The sequence below is a fragment of the Chelonoidis abingdonii genome, chromosome 9 (assembly GCF_003597395.2).
Source record: "Chelonoidis abingdonii isolate Lonesome George chromosome 9, CheloAbing_2.0, whole genome shotgun sequence".
Lineage (NCBI taxonomy): Eukaryota > Metazoa > Chordata > Testudines > Testudinidae > Chelonoidis > Chelonoidis abingdonii.
This window is the reverse complement of record NC_133777.1, coordinates 29,129,885-29,145,339: the sequence shown is the minus strand read 5'-3', so window position 1 is coordinate 29,145,339 and position 15,455 is coordinate 29,129,885. Positions and strand designations below refer to the sequence as shown.

Sequence of the window (15,455 nt, the reverse complement as noted above, 5' to 3'; positions counted from 1 at the left end):
TAAACATTTAAACTGGCTGCACCACTTGAGCATGCTACCTAATCTTACTGACAGGAAACTAGCCACCGAGGGTCTGGCTCAAAATATCAGTACAAGTGTACAGGCATTGGTAATAAAAGAACAGATCAGAATTACAATATGCAAACCATTTTCTAATGCTTCGCTGCAAAAAATAAATGAATACCTAAGTTAATTAACCCCTTGGGTTCTGGAATAAGTATGCATTTAGGCACTTCAGTACTTAGAATTGTTGCCGACACAGAGGGTGCCTGAGGCAAGCAACAGTGGTTCGTTGCCCAGAGTGCATAGCACCAATGAACACACACCAGTGTGGAGAAGCAAGCAAACTTTATTTGAGATCTCAAAGTGGTGCTGGGAGACTTGGCATGCCTCAGATCCAGCACACCTAATGCAAGCAGGTCACCTTTTTTATACTCTACTTCAGCTAAGCTCTTCCCTTCTTCCCCCCCCCTCCCCTTTTCCCCCTTTTAGCAGTTACATTAAGCAGTTAAATGAAACAGTTAAGCAATGTTGGCGACTACAGGTCTAGCTCGGTAGGCCTATTCTTTTGAACTACTATCTTGTCCTGTCTTCTTTTGAACTGTTATCTTACTCCCTGAGCCAGAAGCATGCAGGCCTCATTATTACTGCTTCAAACAGGTTTTGAGCTGTGTTGCAACTGATAACGATTGTTACACCTGGCCCTTTTCAGCTACTGGCCTTTTAGGTCGATTAATGTTCAAACATGGAGGGACTCTTGCTTGCTAAGGCCTAAAACAGGGAGGCTCCATATCCTTGTTCCCTTCCACCTTCCCGAGTTACTTAGGGTTATGCTTAGTGGCACCAACAGAATCATAGAAACATATAATCATATAATATTAGGGTTGGAAGGGGCCTCAGGAAGTCATCTAGTCCAAACCCCTGCTCAAAGCAGGTCCAATCCCTAACTAAATCAACCCAGCTAGGATTTTGTCAAGCCTGACATTAAAAACCTCTAAGGAAGGAGATTCCACCACCTCCCTAGGTAACCCATTCCAGTGCTTCACTACTCTCCTAGTGAAAAGTTTTTCCTAATAGCCAATCTAGGTCTCCCCCACTGCAACTTGAGACCACTACTCCTTGTTCTGTATCTGATACCACTGAGAACAGTCTAGATCCATTCTCTTTGGAACCCCCTTTCAGATAGTTGAAAGAAGCTATCAAATCCCCCCTCATTCTTCTCTTCTGCAGACTAAACAATCCCAGTTCCCTCAGCCTCTCTTCATAAGTCATGTTCTCCAGCCCTCTAATCATTTTTGTTGCCCTCCGCTGGACTTTTTCCAATTTTTCCACATCCTTCTTGTAGTGTGGGGCCCAAAACTGGACACAGTACTCCAGATGAGGCCTCACCAATGTTTAATAGAGGGGCATGATCACATTCCTCGATCTGCTGGCAATGCTCCTACTTATACAGTCCAAAATGCTGTTAGCCTTCTTGGCAACAAGGGCACACTGTCGACTCATATCCAGCTTCTCATCCACTGTGACCCTTAGGTCCTTTTCTGTAGAACTGCTGCCTAACCACTCAGTCCTTAGTCTATAGCAGTGCATGGGATTCTTCCATCCTAAGTGCAGGACTCTGCACTTGTCCTTGTTGAACCTCATCATATTTCTTTTGGTCCAGTCCTCTAATTTGTCTAGGTCCCTCTGTATCCTGTCCTTACCCTCCAGCATATCTACCATTCATCCCAGTTTAGTGTCATCTGCAAATTTGCTGAGGGTGCAGTCCACGCCATCCTCCAGATCATTAATGAAGATATTGAACAAAACCGGCTCCAGGACCGACCTTTGTGCCACTCCGCTTGATACCGGCCACTTGATACTTTTAGTTATCTATCTAAAGAATGTCCCCCATTACCATAGTGTCCCCCATTACCATAGTGTCTAAGTGCCTCACAGCCATTAATGTATTCATTCTCACAGCACTTTGATGAGATAGGGAAGCACTATTATTCTTTTTTCCAGACAGGAGACTGAAGCACAGAGACGCTAAGTGACTCACTCAAGGTGATACAGGAAGGTGGAGTTAGGAACTGAACACAGGGAACATTCTCTTCCTCCTTTTCCATGTTTTAGGTTACTCCAGGAGCCAGTGTAGTCTCTCGGATATCTTAGAGGAGCCCCAGGAGCTGCTGTAACTTATGGTAGCCTTACATGTTTGCCTGTGGGCTGATCTGCTGCCCAGAATTGCCAGACTGTAGAGTGTAGTTCTGGCCATTCCTATTCCCATCCTGAGTATGCCCCAAAGCTAAGGGCTATAGGGGTGGGAGGACAGCATACACTATCCCAGTACTTCTGTGCTTGGGGCATTCCTCTTGGGTCATTCTGCCCCCTTTATGCCATGGAGACATAAAGGGATTACAGTGGGGACCAAGCTCCGATCCAATACATCTAGTGATTCTGAACCAATTTGTAAGTGTTAGGTAAAGTGATGTAATTTAGATTCACTTTCACTCCTTCATGTAGAACTGAACTCCCTTATAATCAGTTAGATTCACTTAGGCCTATATACACCTATTGACCAACGAGTCTGTCCACATAATTTATGTGCCTGGAAGAAGGTGTATGTTAAAGTAGGATTCTTCTCCTGTAGAACTGGCATTTTAGGTCCCACAAGCGTTTACCATATGACTAAGTTTTTATATGCATCTGTAACACTGACAGACCCCAGTCGTTGGTGGACAGGATTGAATCGGGGACTTCTGGAGCTTACTGCATGAACCTCTACCGCATGAGCTAAAAGCCAACTGCTTCTTAGCTAAGGTTGTAGAGCAAACTCACTGATCTCCCTCTCTCTAAGTGATCTTAATGCCGCTAGATGAGACAGAAAAACACACCCTGAAGGTGTGTGGGTTACACATCCCCATCAGTTCACATGTTGAATTATTCACTTCCATTAAGTTACACCTTTTGACCTTTCTGTTAGTTGCTTTTTTTGTTGTACTTGTCTCTTCTAGCAGCACAGTACTAGAGAGTTGACTCTAGTAAGAAATTATATACAACAGGGAGTGGAAATGGGTCAGATGGTATCTAATGAGGCATAGAGGGACTCTGGTATAATTTTGTGAGTAGGTGAAAAACGGGTAAGTTACAACTCATAATTAGAACAGGTGGAAAAATTAGTACTTTTTGTGTAAAGTTTAGAAAAAGAAGTCACTGTGTCCTGAAAGATAGTGATGTGGAGGTATTTTTGTTCTGAACCATTTTCAGTGGGATGAGACATGATTCCTCAAGTTGGAATAAATATAAGGATTGAGAGTATTTTATTTTACTTTTATGGTCACACACTGTGTTCCGCATCATAAGTAAAACAAATTAGTTTGCACAATATTCTTTTCAACTAATTTAAGTGCAGACTTTGAGTTATGAGTTAATTATGAATACAAAATTCATACAGGTTTTAGTACTAACATAACATTATATCAATACATCACATGATAGAAAGGGTGGTATGATTTTGTTACTAGCGTGGGATTCAGGAAACCGTGGTTCAGTTCCTTGGTCTGCCACAGACCTTGGGCAAATCACTTAGTCTCTCTATTCCCCATCTGTATAATGCGGATAGTGATACTGCCTTGCCTCACAGAGAATTTGTGAAGATAGCTATATTTTTTTTAAAAGGCACTGAGATACTAAGGTAATGTGAGCCATACAAGTACCTAAAATGAATAAGTATGGCTATAACTGAAATTAATAGTATTTATCAATAGCTTCTTCCCTGAGCATAGTTCTGAGCTCTGCTTTGCAATGTACTTTTTGCTGATTTTAATTCCTGTTATGTAAAGTACAAAATATTCTGTTTAATATCTTTTCCTCCTTCCCTCTTTTCAGGACTATAAATCTGATGGTATGGCTTTGGCTTCCAGTGCCAGGAACAGTCCTCAAGGTCCAGTAAGTAAAAGCATTTTGCTGTACAGATTGCCTTCTGTAACAGTGTTTGCATTCTTCTCTACAGTGCTTCAGCCATCAATCACTGGAAACGATTTTACCTGAGACAGATCTTACTGCTCTTGAAGTAACTGTGTTTGAGTTTGCTAATTGTTCTCAAATACTTGAATATATAATATTAGTAAACTTCTGTCCTGCTCACCAAACTGAGGAAAGTTGACTTGAATCATTGAAATCTCAGTTAATTAGCGATCCAGTAAATCCATCTTCTATGTTAGCACTTGCATTGTATCAGCAGACTGATTTACAGTGAGGCAGTGTCTGACTCCTGGGGAAAGGGAGAGAAGTTGTATATAACAGTGGCCTTTGCAGTTTCTTGAATGCCAAGGATTGCTTCTGGCTAGTGGCATCTCCACCATAAAGGAGTGGGCCCAGGGGTAAGGAAGAGGTCCAGCAAGGTAGTTTTACCACCAGCCATGAGAGATGGCCAGATTCCCATGAATGATTGTGTGTCCTGGTGAGATTCCCACTGCACCAGATGTGCATGGCTGTGCCTTTTGAGGCAGAGTGAGCCATTAGTCTTAGTTACTAAATCCGGTTTTAACAATGGTGCATGAATAGTAACACAGAGATAATACCTGCAAGAGAGCAGTCAAGTCACATGGTAAGGAGATTAATATTTTGTTATACCTGTGCAGATCATATACAGTAAAATGCCTCTGGGTTCAGTGGCTTCTTCGTGTGTGTGTATATACATAAAATCATCTAAGCTTGGTAATGGATGAAGCAGAAAAAGGTGTTAGGTGTGAATAATTGTAGAGATACCTGATTTTCTTCTAAAAACGTGAACACCAAACCACTAGATTATCAGACACTACCCATCTTCCTTAAAATTCTGGGATGTCAAGTAGGTTGACTCATTGGTTCCATAATATAATGACTTAATATTTGAAGAAAGGCTCAGTTCATGAAATGACAAACTCATTTCTGGAAGTGATGTATTCTCTCAAAGCCACACTTAGCCAGAAATGGATGAACATGTTACAGAGGTATTTGTACTACTCTGTCAAGTGATTTGCAGAATAAAGACAACTGACACAGATTAACAGTGACGCTTCAATGCTGCCATTACAGACTTTTCTAACTAGAACTTCTAAAGATGTACTATCCCAATGTCATACCTATGTAATGTTTAGTGAACTATCACGGAATCTTTGTGTTAACGTTTTGTAAGAATGTCTGTGCTAGACACTTGGGGCTATGCTCTGATCTGAGTTACACTGGTGTAAAATACAACATAGCTCCTTTGGATCTGGGGGAGTTATTCTGGATTCAGAGCACTGTAAGACAGGCTGGAATCTTGACTCAGGAGGAGACTACTATATTGCAGTCCATATCTGTGGGGGAAATGTCACTCACATGCCAGTTGGCTCATTTTCAAATCAGATCTGAAATCATACTGGAGCAGGAACTTGTGCGTGCATTTTCTTAACTGGCTAAAGTGAGTTGCTGATTTTTTTAAATATTTTATTTTATTTAGTTTGGAACTTGAATGTGTAAGTCTTTCTTCCTGTGGACCTTCTACATAGCATAATGGGGACATTGGATGAAGAATATTCAGCAAAAAAATCCCTCTAAACCACACGTCAGTATGCTAACCTCTGGGTTTAGTTCTGCTGACTCTGTAGTTGTAGAAAGCAACAATGGCAGAATGGATTTCACACTTTTAAATATAATCCCATAATGGTAAAAGTATGTAATTTACACAACATTTTATAAAACATTTAGGCGTGTGTGTGTGTATTTATATGTGTGTATATATATATATATATATACACACACACATGAATATGAGCAGATTCTCTGCTCTGATCTTCTCCCTGCATATCACCTGAGCAGCACAAGGGGAGTATAAATCTCTCACAATTAATCTGCTGGAAATTTTCCCAGTGGGAAGGAGGCCCCAGAAGATGCAGAATCTGAAGGAGCAGTCTCCTATGCCTTCATCAGCACCACATATGAGGCATGCTAGGGGTGGGGAGGTGTGTTCTGGTTATGGGAGCATGCTCCATTTATTGCCATTTGGGGTCCTTGAGAACTGCAGCTACAATTTAGAGCATGGTCAGCCTGCTCTAATGTGTACGATAACTGGGTCAAGGGCCAAGAATTAAGGAATCCTAATGGTTTTCCTAATAGCTCTGATACTGTCTTGTCTTGTGTCTAATAGAATCTGGGCACCACAGGGAAGCTTCCTCATAATATAGAAAATTGCAATCAACTATTACTAAGTTAGTTGATTTCTCTGTACAATAATTAAGACACACCAGTGTGCCATGGCAATGTCTAATTTCACAGTGGATATGGGGAACTGAGAGATGCTAGGCAATTGGGTATCCAGTTGCATGCAACAAACATTTTAGGTAGTTGACTATCAAATTTCTGTATTATCCGGGAAAGCTGTATCCTCCATTTAAAAATGGACTTGTGTGAGGCACAAATCTTTGTGGAAAAGGAACTGAATGACCGGATCCTGCAAACTCTTGCCCATGTGATGGAAATGAATGGAATTATTCATGTCAATAAACACTACTTACCTGAGCACATGTTTATAAGATCTGTATAAACAAGGAAGGATAATTATCAGCTGTCATGCTTCAGGGCAGATGCTGATATAGCAGACCGGGTCAGGAAGAAATTTGTCCCAAAAACATAGTATGGAAAGAAATGATTCACTGTGAGGGTTCCTACTTTCATCAGAAACATTTGGTATTGGCTATTGTTAGATATATGATACTGCTGTATATGGATCACTGGGTTGACTTATTAGGATGGTACTGGTGTTTTTACTTGCTTCTCAAGTGCTGTACTATGTGCTTTGCCTTCTGAAATATTTAGAGGTCTTATTCTGAGCATTATATCCTGAGTGTCTGATTCATGTATGTGCAACTAAAAAGATGCTAGACACCTTGGGTGTTACATAATAATACTATTAACTGTGCAAAGTGTTGGGCATATCCCTGCAAACACTTATTACTATGAATAGTCTCATTGAATTCAATGATATTATTCTCACGAGAAAGTTACTCTCACAGACAAGTTTTTGCAGAACTAGGCCGAATGTTTGCATAACTTTGTATTTCTCTGAAAGAGAATGAATAGCTCAAAAAATGATACCAAATGTGAAGTCTTTCAGCTATCGGTTTTCGTTTCAAGCACAATCTAGGTTGGATAAGGATCGAAAGATAATTACCACATAGCTATTAACCAGATTATGTGAAATGAATCCATGAACTCAGTCCATTTTCCAGTGGACAGCTATGCACATTACAAAAAGCCAGCACCTCATCTGGAATTAATTGGCACCCTTCTTTCCAGTTTCATCAGAAGCCAAAGACTGAATGAGCAAGGAGAATGAACTACCTCTCTGTTAGAGAGTTTCAATTTCCAGTGCTGTCAGTCTAGTACATTTCACTAGTAGTAAATTGACTTGATTAAAAAAAAAAAAGGGGGGGGGGTGGGGAGTCAAGGTCTAAGAACGGGCTCAGATTTTCTGCTTGTTACCAGAATATTTCAGCGGCAAGGGAAAAGCAGGCAAAGCAGACAGATCAATAAGTCAGTGTTGTCAATAAAAAAAAAAAAAATTAGTTTTACCTGAGAGTTTAATACATATTTTCAGGAAGAAAATGAGTTGGACTGAGGGTTCATTTAAGTGGCATACAGACTCATTTTTTTTATTACCTCAGTAATTCCAAATTTTTATTAGATATGGAGAAATTCATCAGTAATTCATTTTCTAGTGACAGGGATTAAATTATAGTGTTTGCATGTAACAGGGGAGAAGCTGTTCTGCAGTATTCTGAACACACAGGAATTTGGATATGGATGATTTTGCGAGGCCATAAAAGGAGGGAGTTGCAGTAATCAAGGCATGAAGTGACAAATGCATGAAGGAGAGATCATCAGAGTGAGTGTCAAGCTAATGGTAGATGCGACCACTGTTGCACAGATGATAGTAGGCAGATTTGCGGAGTGTAGTAAAGTGAGATGAAAATGATAGCGTTGTCTATCATTTGGTTCAACTCAATTTGCAGTCTAGCCTTTAGTGAAATTGGTACTTTTGTCATTGCTTGAATCACTGCTCTTGCATTATCTTGTAGTTCTGTACTGTGTGTTACGGATAAATATCCAATCTATGCAAAAAGTTTGAGGATGACTTGAAGATCAGAGCTGAGAAGGGGAAGTAGGACTGAGTTGAGGATGGGGAGGGGAACACTAGAGAAGTGAGTTAGGACACTTCCCTTGCTAAGAAGAAGTGTACTAATATTTATGGTATAAATGATTAAAGCAAAGGTGGTGCTCAATGTTGATGTTTTAAATATAAGTGCAGGGAGGGTGCAGAAATAGATGAGTGAAAACTTTGAAAGAGCTAGGTCTTTTTGGTAAAGCTAAGCAAGAATTGACAATGAATAATCTGTTGATTTTCAGTTATTTTTTCCTGTTTGCTAGCTATCTGTGAAAGGATCCCAAAATTCCCAAATTAATTGATTCCCAAATATAATCAAGTAATAATTCTTGGTTTAGGGATTATCACTGTAAATTCTGAATGTTCACAATTTATGGTGTGGTGTTTATGTAATGAGGTATTCTTCCGAATTGATTGATTTTATATAACTAAATCAATGCAGCATAAATCTTCAGTAGTTTGATTGTAGAATTTGCAAATCAAGTATTTCTGACATTTAAAATCATGTGTATAAATTTGCTTCTGGCAAAAATGTGAAGCATGTGAGTGAATATATGCAAAGAAGTGGCTATGAAATCATTACAAAAATGATCATATATAAATCTTGCTTTTGAATTTGAGTAAATACTAGTAGAAAAATGATTCCTCTATTTGTGCAGTTCTTACAATGTGCCTTATCAGTATAAAAATGATAGATGCATCATTACAATATAAAATTTTAACTAAGTGAGAGGAGGTACACGGAGAAGAGAGAAGAGGTTGGTGAATGTCATATAATTCCAGAATACTTGGAGTAGGTGCTCATATAATTTATTTGAAAATTACACTGAATAGGATTGAGAGGAATTACCATGCATTGATTTAAAGGACAGAAATGAGCATGTATGTCTTCTTTATTTATAAGGCACTTACCATTTACTAAACTATTTTACACAAAATTGCATATCTGCTGGGAAATGAATGTTCGTAAAATAAGTTTGTATTAAAATGATGAATACACTATGAGTATGATTTTGAAAGATGCTAATTGCCTGCAACTCTATTTGAAGTCAGCAGGAGCTGCAGGTGCTCAGCACCTCTGAATCAAGCTTTATATGTTCTACTGTAAACAGTATACCCTATTTCATCCTTCATCATTTCCTGTTTATCAAATTGTGATATATAGATTCATATTTCACACAATGCTTGAGGTGAATTACAACAGATCATGAATTCATAGAGCTACAGTGTGAGCCAGTTGGTTGTGAAACAGCAGCAACAATCTACTCTAATTTGCATAACAGAACACTACTCTAATACAGTTGTTACTACAGGAAATTCCAAACATGAAATGACACATTCTTGCATTCTGATCTGTGGGGAAAATGGTTGCTAACCATCAAGGAAAAGATATCGCTGTGCAGCTGTTCCAGTTTAAAAAACTATTAGGCAGTATCAAATACATGTTATAATAGTAGTAATCCCCTCCAGAAATGAGAGTTTTATAGCAGTCAGCTGCTTTATTAGAGACTTTATCGTCCTTGGCTCCAATGGCGTATAAAAAGTACTCAGACATGGTTGCTTCATTATTGAACTTGTCCTATAAACATTTTCAACCATAGCTGGAGATCACTGAGACACAGGAGAAACAATTATCCTTTAGGAATCTGAAGGGCACCTCTTACTACAGGGTCATTCCAGTGTACAATGCTAAGAGGGAGGGGTGGTCTTGAGATTAAGTTTGCATTAAATTGCATGAGAATGGGATTAAATTCCCAGCTCTGCTACAGACTTCCTGTGTGACCTTGGTCAAGTCACTCAGGGCAAGATTCCCAGGGAAGCTCAGGCATGGTGACTCCCAGTATCACAATGCCTATCTTTTAGGTTCCGAGAAAACCACTGAGATTCACGAAGTTTTTGTTATGCGCCTTAGCTCCTGTACAACGAAGGTGGGGAGAGAGGAGCCTCAGAATGCCATTCTCAAAATCCAGAACATTAGGTGACACCTTTTACCAAACCTAGCCAATGGGAGATGCCAAGCTGAAGGGATGTGCTAAGCCCTGCCCCTCTCTTGGAGATAGGAGCCAAAGACTGGGCTGCACGGAGGCGTCTACCTATGCTTGGGATTCTCAGCTGTGAACCCTCTCTTGGCAGTAGGTGCTTATGCCATTTGAGCCTATGCCCTGCTCTATTGACTTTTTATATTTTTTTTATTCACAGTGGAATAGTGTAACAAGAGCCCCACATTTGAACATCCTTCCATCCTTTCCTTGAGAAGTGGAAAATTCTAGTTCAAATCCCTTCTTTCCCCTCAGATAAAAAGGGGACTTGAACCCAGGGCCGGCAGCAGTGGTGGAAGCACGTGCCTGGGGCAGAACATGCTAAGGGGTGGCATTCCATCCATTCTTGGGGCAGCCCATTCTTGCTTCAGCAGTTTGAGTGGCAGCAAAAATGGTAGAGCCAGCCCTTCTTGAATCCTAGGACCAATTCTATTCAATTTATTCATAAATGATCTGGAGAAAGGGGTAAACAGTGAGGTGGCAAAGTTTGCAGATGATACTAAACTACTCAAGATAGTTAAGACCAAAGCAGATTGTGAAGAACTTCAAAAAGATCTCAAAAAACTAGTGATTGGGCAACAAAATGCAATTTAGTGTGGATAAATGTAAAGTAATGCCATTGAGAAAAAGTAATCCCCAACGTATACATACAATTATGATTGGGGACTAATTAGCTACAATAGGTCAGGAAAGATCTTGGAGTCATCAGGATCGTTGTCTGAAGATGTCACGCAGTATGCAGAGGCGTCAATTGGTTCATAAAAGAAACAGTGTTAGCAATCATCAAAGAGGTGATAGAGAAATAAGACACGAAGATATATTTGCCCTTAGTATAAATCCAGGTACCCCACATCTCGCATACTGTGTACAGATTGTGTCTCCTCCCCTCGAAAAGTATATACTGGCACTGAAAAGGTTCAGCAAGGGCACTAAAATAATTAGGTGTTGGAGAGGGTCCCATATGAGGAGAGATTAAGAGGCTAGGACCTATCGCTTGGAAAAGAGGGCTAAGCGGGCGATAATGATAGATGGTAATTAAATCATGAGTGTGTGGAGAAAGCATAGGAAAAGTTTTTACTTATTCCCACTAAAGAGGAACAGGGTCACCAAATGAAATTAAGCAGGGGTTTAAACAAATAAAAGGACGTTCTTCTGCATTGCCATAGTCACTTGCTTGAACTCCTTACCGAAGGAAGTGTGAAGGCTAGGACTATAACAGCGTTTAAAAGAGAACTGAATAAATTCATGGTGGTTAAGTCTATAAATGGCCATTAGCCAGAATGGGTAAGGAATGGTGTCCCTAGCCTCTGTTTGTCAGAAGATGGAGATGGATGGCAGGAGAGAATTCACTTGATCATTGCCTGTTAGATTCACTCCCTCTGGGGCACCTGGCATTGGCCACTGTCGATAGACAGATACTGGGCTAGATGGACCTTTAGTCTGACCCGGTATGGCCGTTCTTATGTTCTTAATCAGCATGTCTCCCCATCCCATGTTAGTATCCTAACTACTGGGCTAAAAGTTATGAAGGAATTGATCCACTCCTTCCTCTAATCCAGTAGATAAGATCTGAATATGCTTACCCGATCGGCCCCTGCAGGTGAGTTAGGCAGAGGAATGCCTCTCTTCTCCTGATTTGTGCATCACTCTGGCACTTAGATGTCATGATACCTGGTGTGGGGCTGCACTGTGTGTGTGCTTAAAGGCATAAATATAGGTTCTTAGAGAACTCCTGCTGCAAACATGTAGCTGACAAACAATTCTAGGCACTTACAGGGCTTGGGGGCTTCTGAACAGGGGTTTTGTGAATTCCAGTGGAATTTAGGTGCCTAAGATGCCAGTTAGGTGCCTAAGTCCTTGTAAATATGACCGCTAATCTTTTCTGCCTCAGTTACTCTTTAGTAAAACAGAGATAACAGCACCTCCTTTTTCCTTGTTACCTATTTAGGCGCAAAGACTCTAACTTGCTGTGTTTGTACGCTGCCTAGCACAATGTGACCCTGATTGTGGTTGAGGCCTTGAGGTGATAAGTTAATATCCAGATGTACCTCATTTTGAGAGATGTCACTCACTGAGCCCCAACACTGCCCTCCTTCCACTCAAATTTGTGTGCGCCTGCTTTCATTATTGAAAATTACTTACATCACAGGAAGAACCATGAAACTGAGGTTATAGAAAGAGTGACTTGCCTGAAAGCAAGAAATCCAACAGGATTTTCAGTTTCTGGGAAGCACACATTAGGGTCAATAGTTGGCATTTGATTCTTGACAAGTTGAGAGGTATTACTAATACCCCCTGGCTCTTGCTGCTGCTCTTGTGAGTGAAGATAACCATAAAATATTTGCAAGATCAGATTCTAAGTTAAGGAAGTCACTGCTTTAGTTTTGTGCTTGCATGTTTTGAAGAACAGAATTGTACTTTTCCTACCAGACTTCTGATTGGTTTAGGGTGTTGATTAGGGGATATTTTGGTGCCTATTGATTATTTGTTCATCAGTAGAGCTGGTTGGCAAATTTTCAATGAAATCTTTAGCATCAGAAAATGCAGATTCATTGGAACTGCAACAGTTTGAGAAAGGGTCACTTTTAACAAACTTACCATTTTGTAAAAAAATTGAAAGAGAGGTGAGTTTTGAAAATATCCCATTTGAAAAAGTTCAGGTTTTGGTTTGAAACAACTTTTTGTTTCAAAATTTAATTATTATTAGCTATTTAGTGATAACACCAGCTCTTTTCCTGATTTCAACAACAGAAGACGGAGTTAAAAGAAGGTGTTCCCTGGCTTTTCCTACCTGTATATGTCCTCTGTTAGCTGCAGCTTCTTGCAATGCTTCAATAGCTACTGTGAAGTTATCAGAGCTTTTGTCAGAGTCTCTTAAAGAATTAGCTCTAAAATAACATTAAAAGACTGTTTGTGGTTATACAAAAGCTTCCATCTCTGTTTTAATTTCTTAGAATCCAATTTAGGTTCATGTCATTTGAAAATTAATGATTTGAGAAATAAGATTTCATTTATGGAAGAACGTATTATTTGGAGCAGAAAATGACCTGAGCTGTGCATTTAAAAATGCTTACTGATGTCACTGTAAAAGAGGTTGCATTACTCCACTGAATAATCAAGACCATGCAGAATAATGTTAAGACTGTTCCGCCTATTTCTTGGTAACAGATTTACCTGAAATTTTTTAGGCTGGTTCTTGTGATTAAATCTTCTTTGTTGGAGCTTGTGTTACAAGAACCTGTTACTCTTCAAATGCTTACATTTGTCAGAATACCATTTTAAAAACAGGATTCCAATTGCCTTGCTTGACTCGTCAATAATTTACAGAACTTTAATTATTACTTTTGTGCCTGTTTTGGAAAAAAAGAATTATACAGGCAATTTTGGTAGCACTGTTTGAGCTATTGAAGGGAGGGGATGGAGAAGAATTAATATACTGCTTGGGTTTTCTAGCGCCACACAATTGTGGCATAAAAAATAATGAAGTTAAGAACTGAGTTTATCTCTCTGTGAATTACACTATCTGTATTGTTGTCTGAAAAAGTTGTGTGTTGTGACTAATGAGAAGGAATGCATACGTTTCTCAAATACACCAAATTATTGCTTATAGAACAATTTAGTGCTAAAAAAGGGAGCTTGAGAGGAAAATTCAAATAGATCTGAGGACGAATGATTCAGTAAGACTTCAATTCCAGAATATGAACAGCTTTTTTGGATATTTTTTTTATTATGGGCTGCTCTTGCCTGCTGTTAATGACAGATAGTATGTGCAAATATAACAAATTTGAAACTCAGAGAAGTTAAATTCCCTACTCTGTTACTCCAATGTTACACTGCTGTGGCTTTGTTGAAGTGTATGGAGTTATACTGGTATAAAACTGGAGTTACCTTGTGCTGAATCAAGTTCATGGAATTATATGAATGCTGAATTTTCTAGCTGTTTAATAGATCTCCCTTTAAATAATGTAAGTGGTTTTTATTAGCCTGAGAAATGTGCACCTTCTAAAATAACCTTTTCAGTATTACCAAAGTTTGTCATATAATCAATGAATTTTATTTATTCATGGTGCAAATAAGAAATTATATATAATATTTTAAATGGCAGGTGTCCTGTTTCTGAAAAGTCAGTCCTTAATTTTGAAAGTCTGCATGAGTAGCTTTAGAACATTAACTTATCTTTTGCCAAGTTACTTTCCTGTGAATAGGAATATGCAGAAAGAATGAGCATGAATCCTACTTACAAGCCACCACTATCTTATTTGAAACATGCCCATGAAACTAAATTTGTATAGACTCCTGCCATGTACATTATACTATGCTTGTTTCCTTAGGTGCCTGTAGCGGAGTGGTTACCCATTCCTGCCCTGAGGGGTTTAAAACAGCCCTGGAAGAGCACCGTGGGAGGAAGAAAGCAGCGAGGCTGATTGGAGGAAACAGCCTCAGCTGGGGGCTATGCCCCAATCAGGGCCCAGCTGACTCTATAAAGGCTTGAGTCAGGAGTAAAGGCACACAGTCTCTCTCTAGTTGTAGAGGGAGATGGGCCTGGCTGCAGGGAGCTAGAGACAGGGCACCTGGATGGAGCAGGACTGGGGAAAGGCAGATGAGCCAGGGAGCTCCAGCCTGGAAAGCCCCAGGCTGTGGCCTAGCATAAGCTAATAGGTATTGGGGGGTTGCAGAGGGCAGCCCAGGGGTAGGTAAAGGCAGCAAGTCCAAACCCCCCTTGCCAGCGATGTATAGCATACCCTGCAGTCTGCCTCAGGGAACGGGGGCTAATTGGTGACTGGCAGTAGCCTTACACTGAGGCAAGGTGGAGATAGGGGATGGGGATTCCCCTGAGACCGAGGGGTTACTGTCAGAGGGGCAGCACCTCAGAGAAAGAGGCACCGGAGTCCTGGGAAGGACACCGGGGGCCAGCAGTAAGGTGGATTTCTGGCCTGCAGAGGGCGCTCTGGAAGTTGGATGATCTAATTCCCTGAGAGACCAGCAGGAGGTGCCACAGAGGGTGAGTCCACATCCCTATAGTGCCCAATAGTAGGTAAAGCTGTTTGGGTTTGTCTACACTGCATTTGAGGCTAGGGTTCAAACTCCGGCTCATAGACTCATAGGTCAGAAGGGACCAATATGATCATCCAGTCTGACCTCCTGCACAAGGCAGGCCACAGAACCCTACCCATCCACTTTTATAACAACCCCTAACCCATGACTGAGTTATTGAAATCCTCAATATTGTGGTTTGAAGACCTCAA

At 40.3% G+C, this 15,455-nt stretch overlaps 2 protein-coding genes across 10 annotated transcripts in view; both read left to right on the top strand.

Annotated features, from left to right (window-relative positions):
* The window catches only part of RBFOX1 (RNA binding fox-1 homolog 1), a 2,554,959-nt gene that overhangs the window by 420,556 nt on the left and 2,118,948 nt on the right, over positions 1-15,455 (top strand). For all 8 annotated transcript variants that reach the window (XM_075069299.1, XM_075069298.1, XM_075069294.1 and 5 more), the window contains exon 2: positions 3,871-3,930. In XM_075069299.1, the coding sequence (XP_074925400.1) occupies positions 3,871-3,930 (60 nt within the window). The remainder of the gene's footprint in view (positions 1-3,870; positions 3,931-15,455) is intronic.
* Positions 1-15,455, top strand: part of SEC14L5 (SEC14 like lipid binding 5) — a 982,653-nt gene that overhangs the window by 754,294 nt on the left and 212,904 nt on the right. The gene's annotated exons all lie outside the window — the stretch shown is intronic.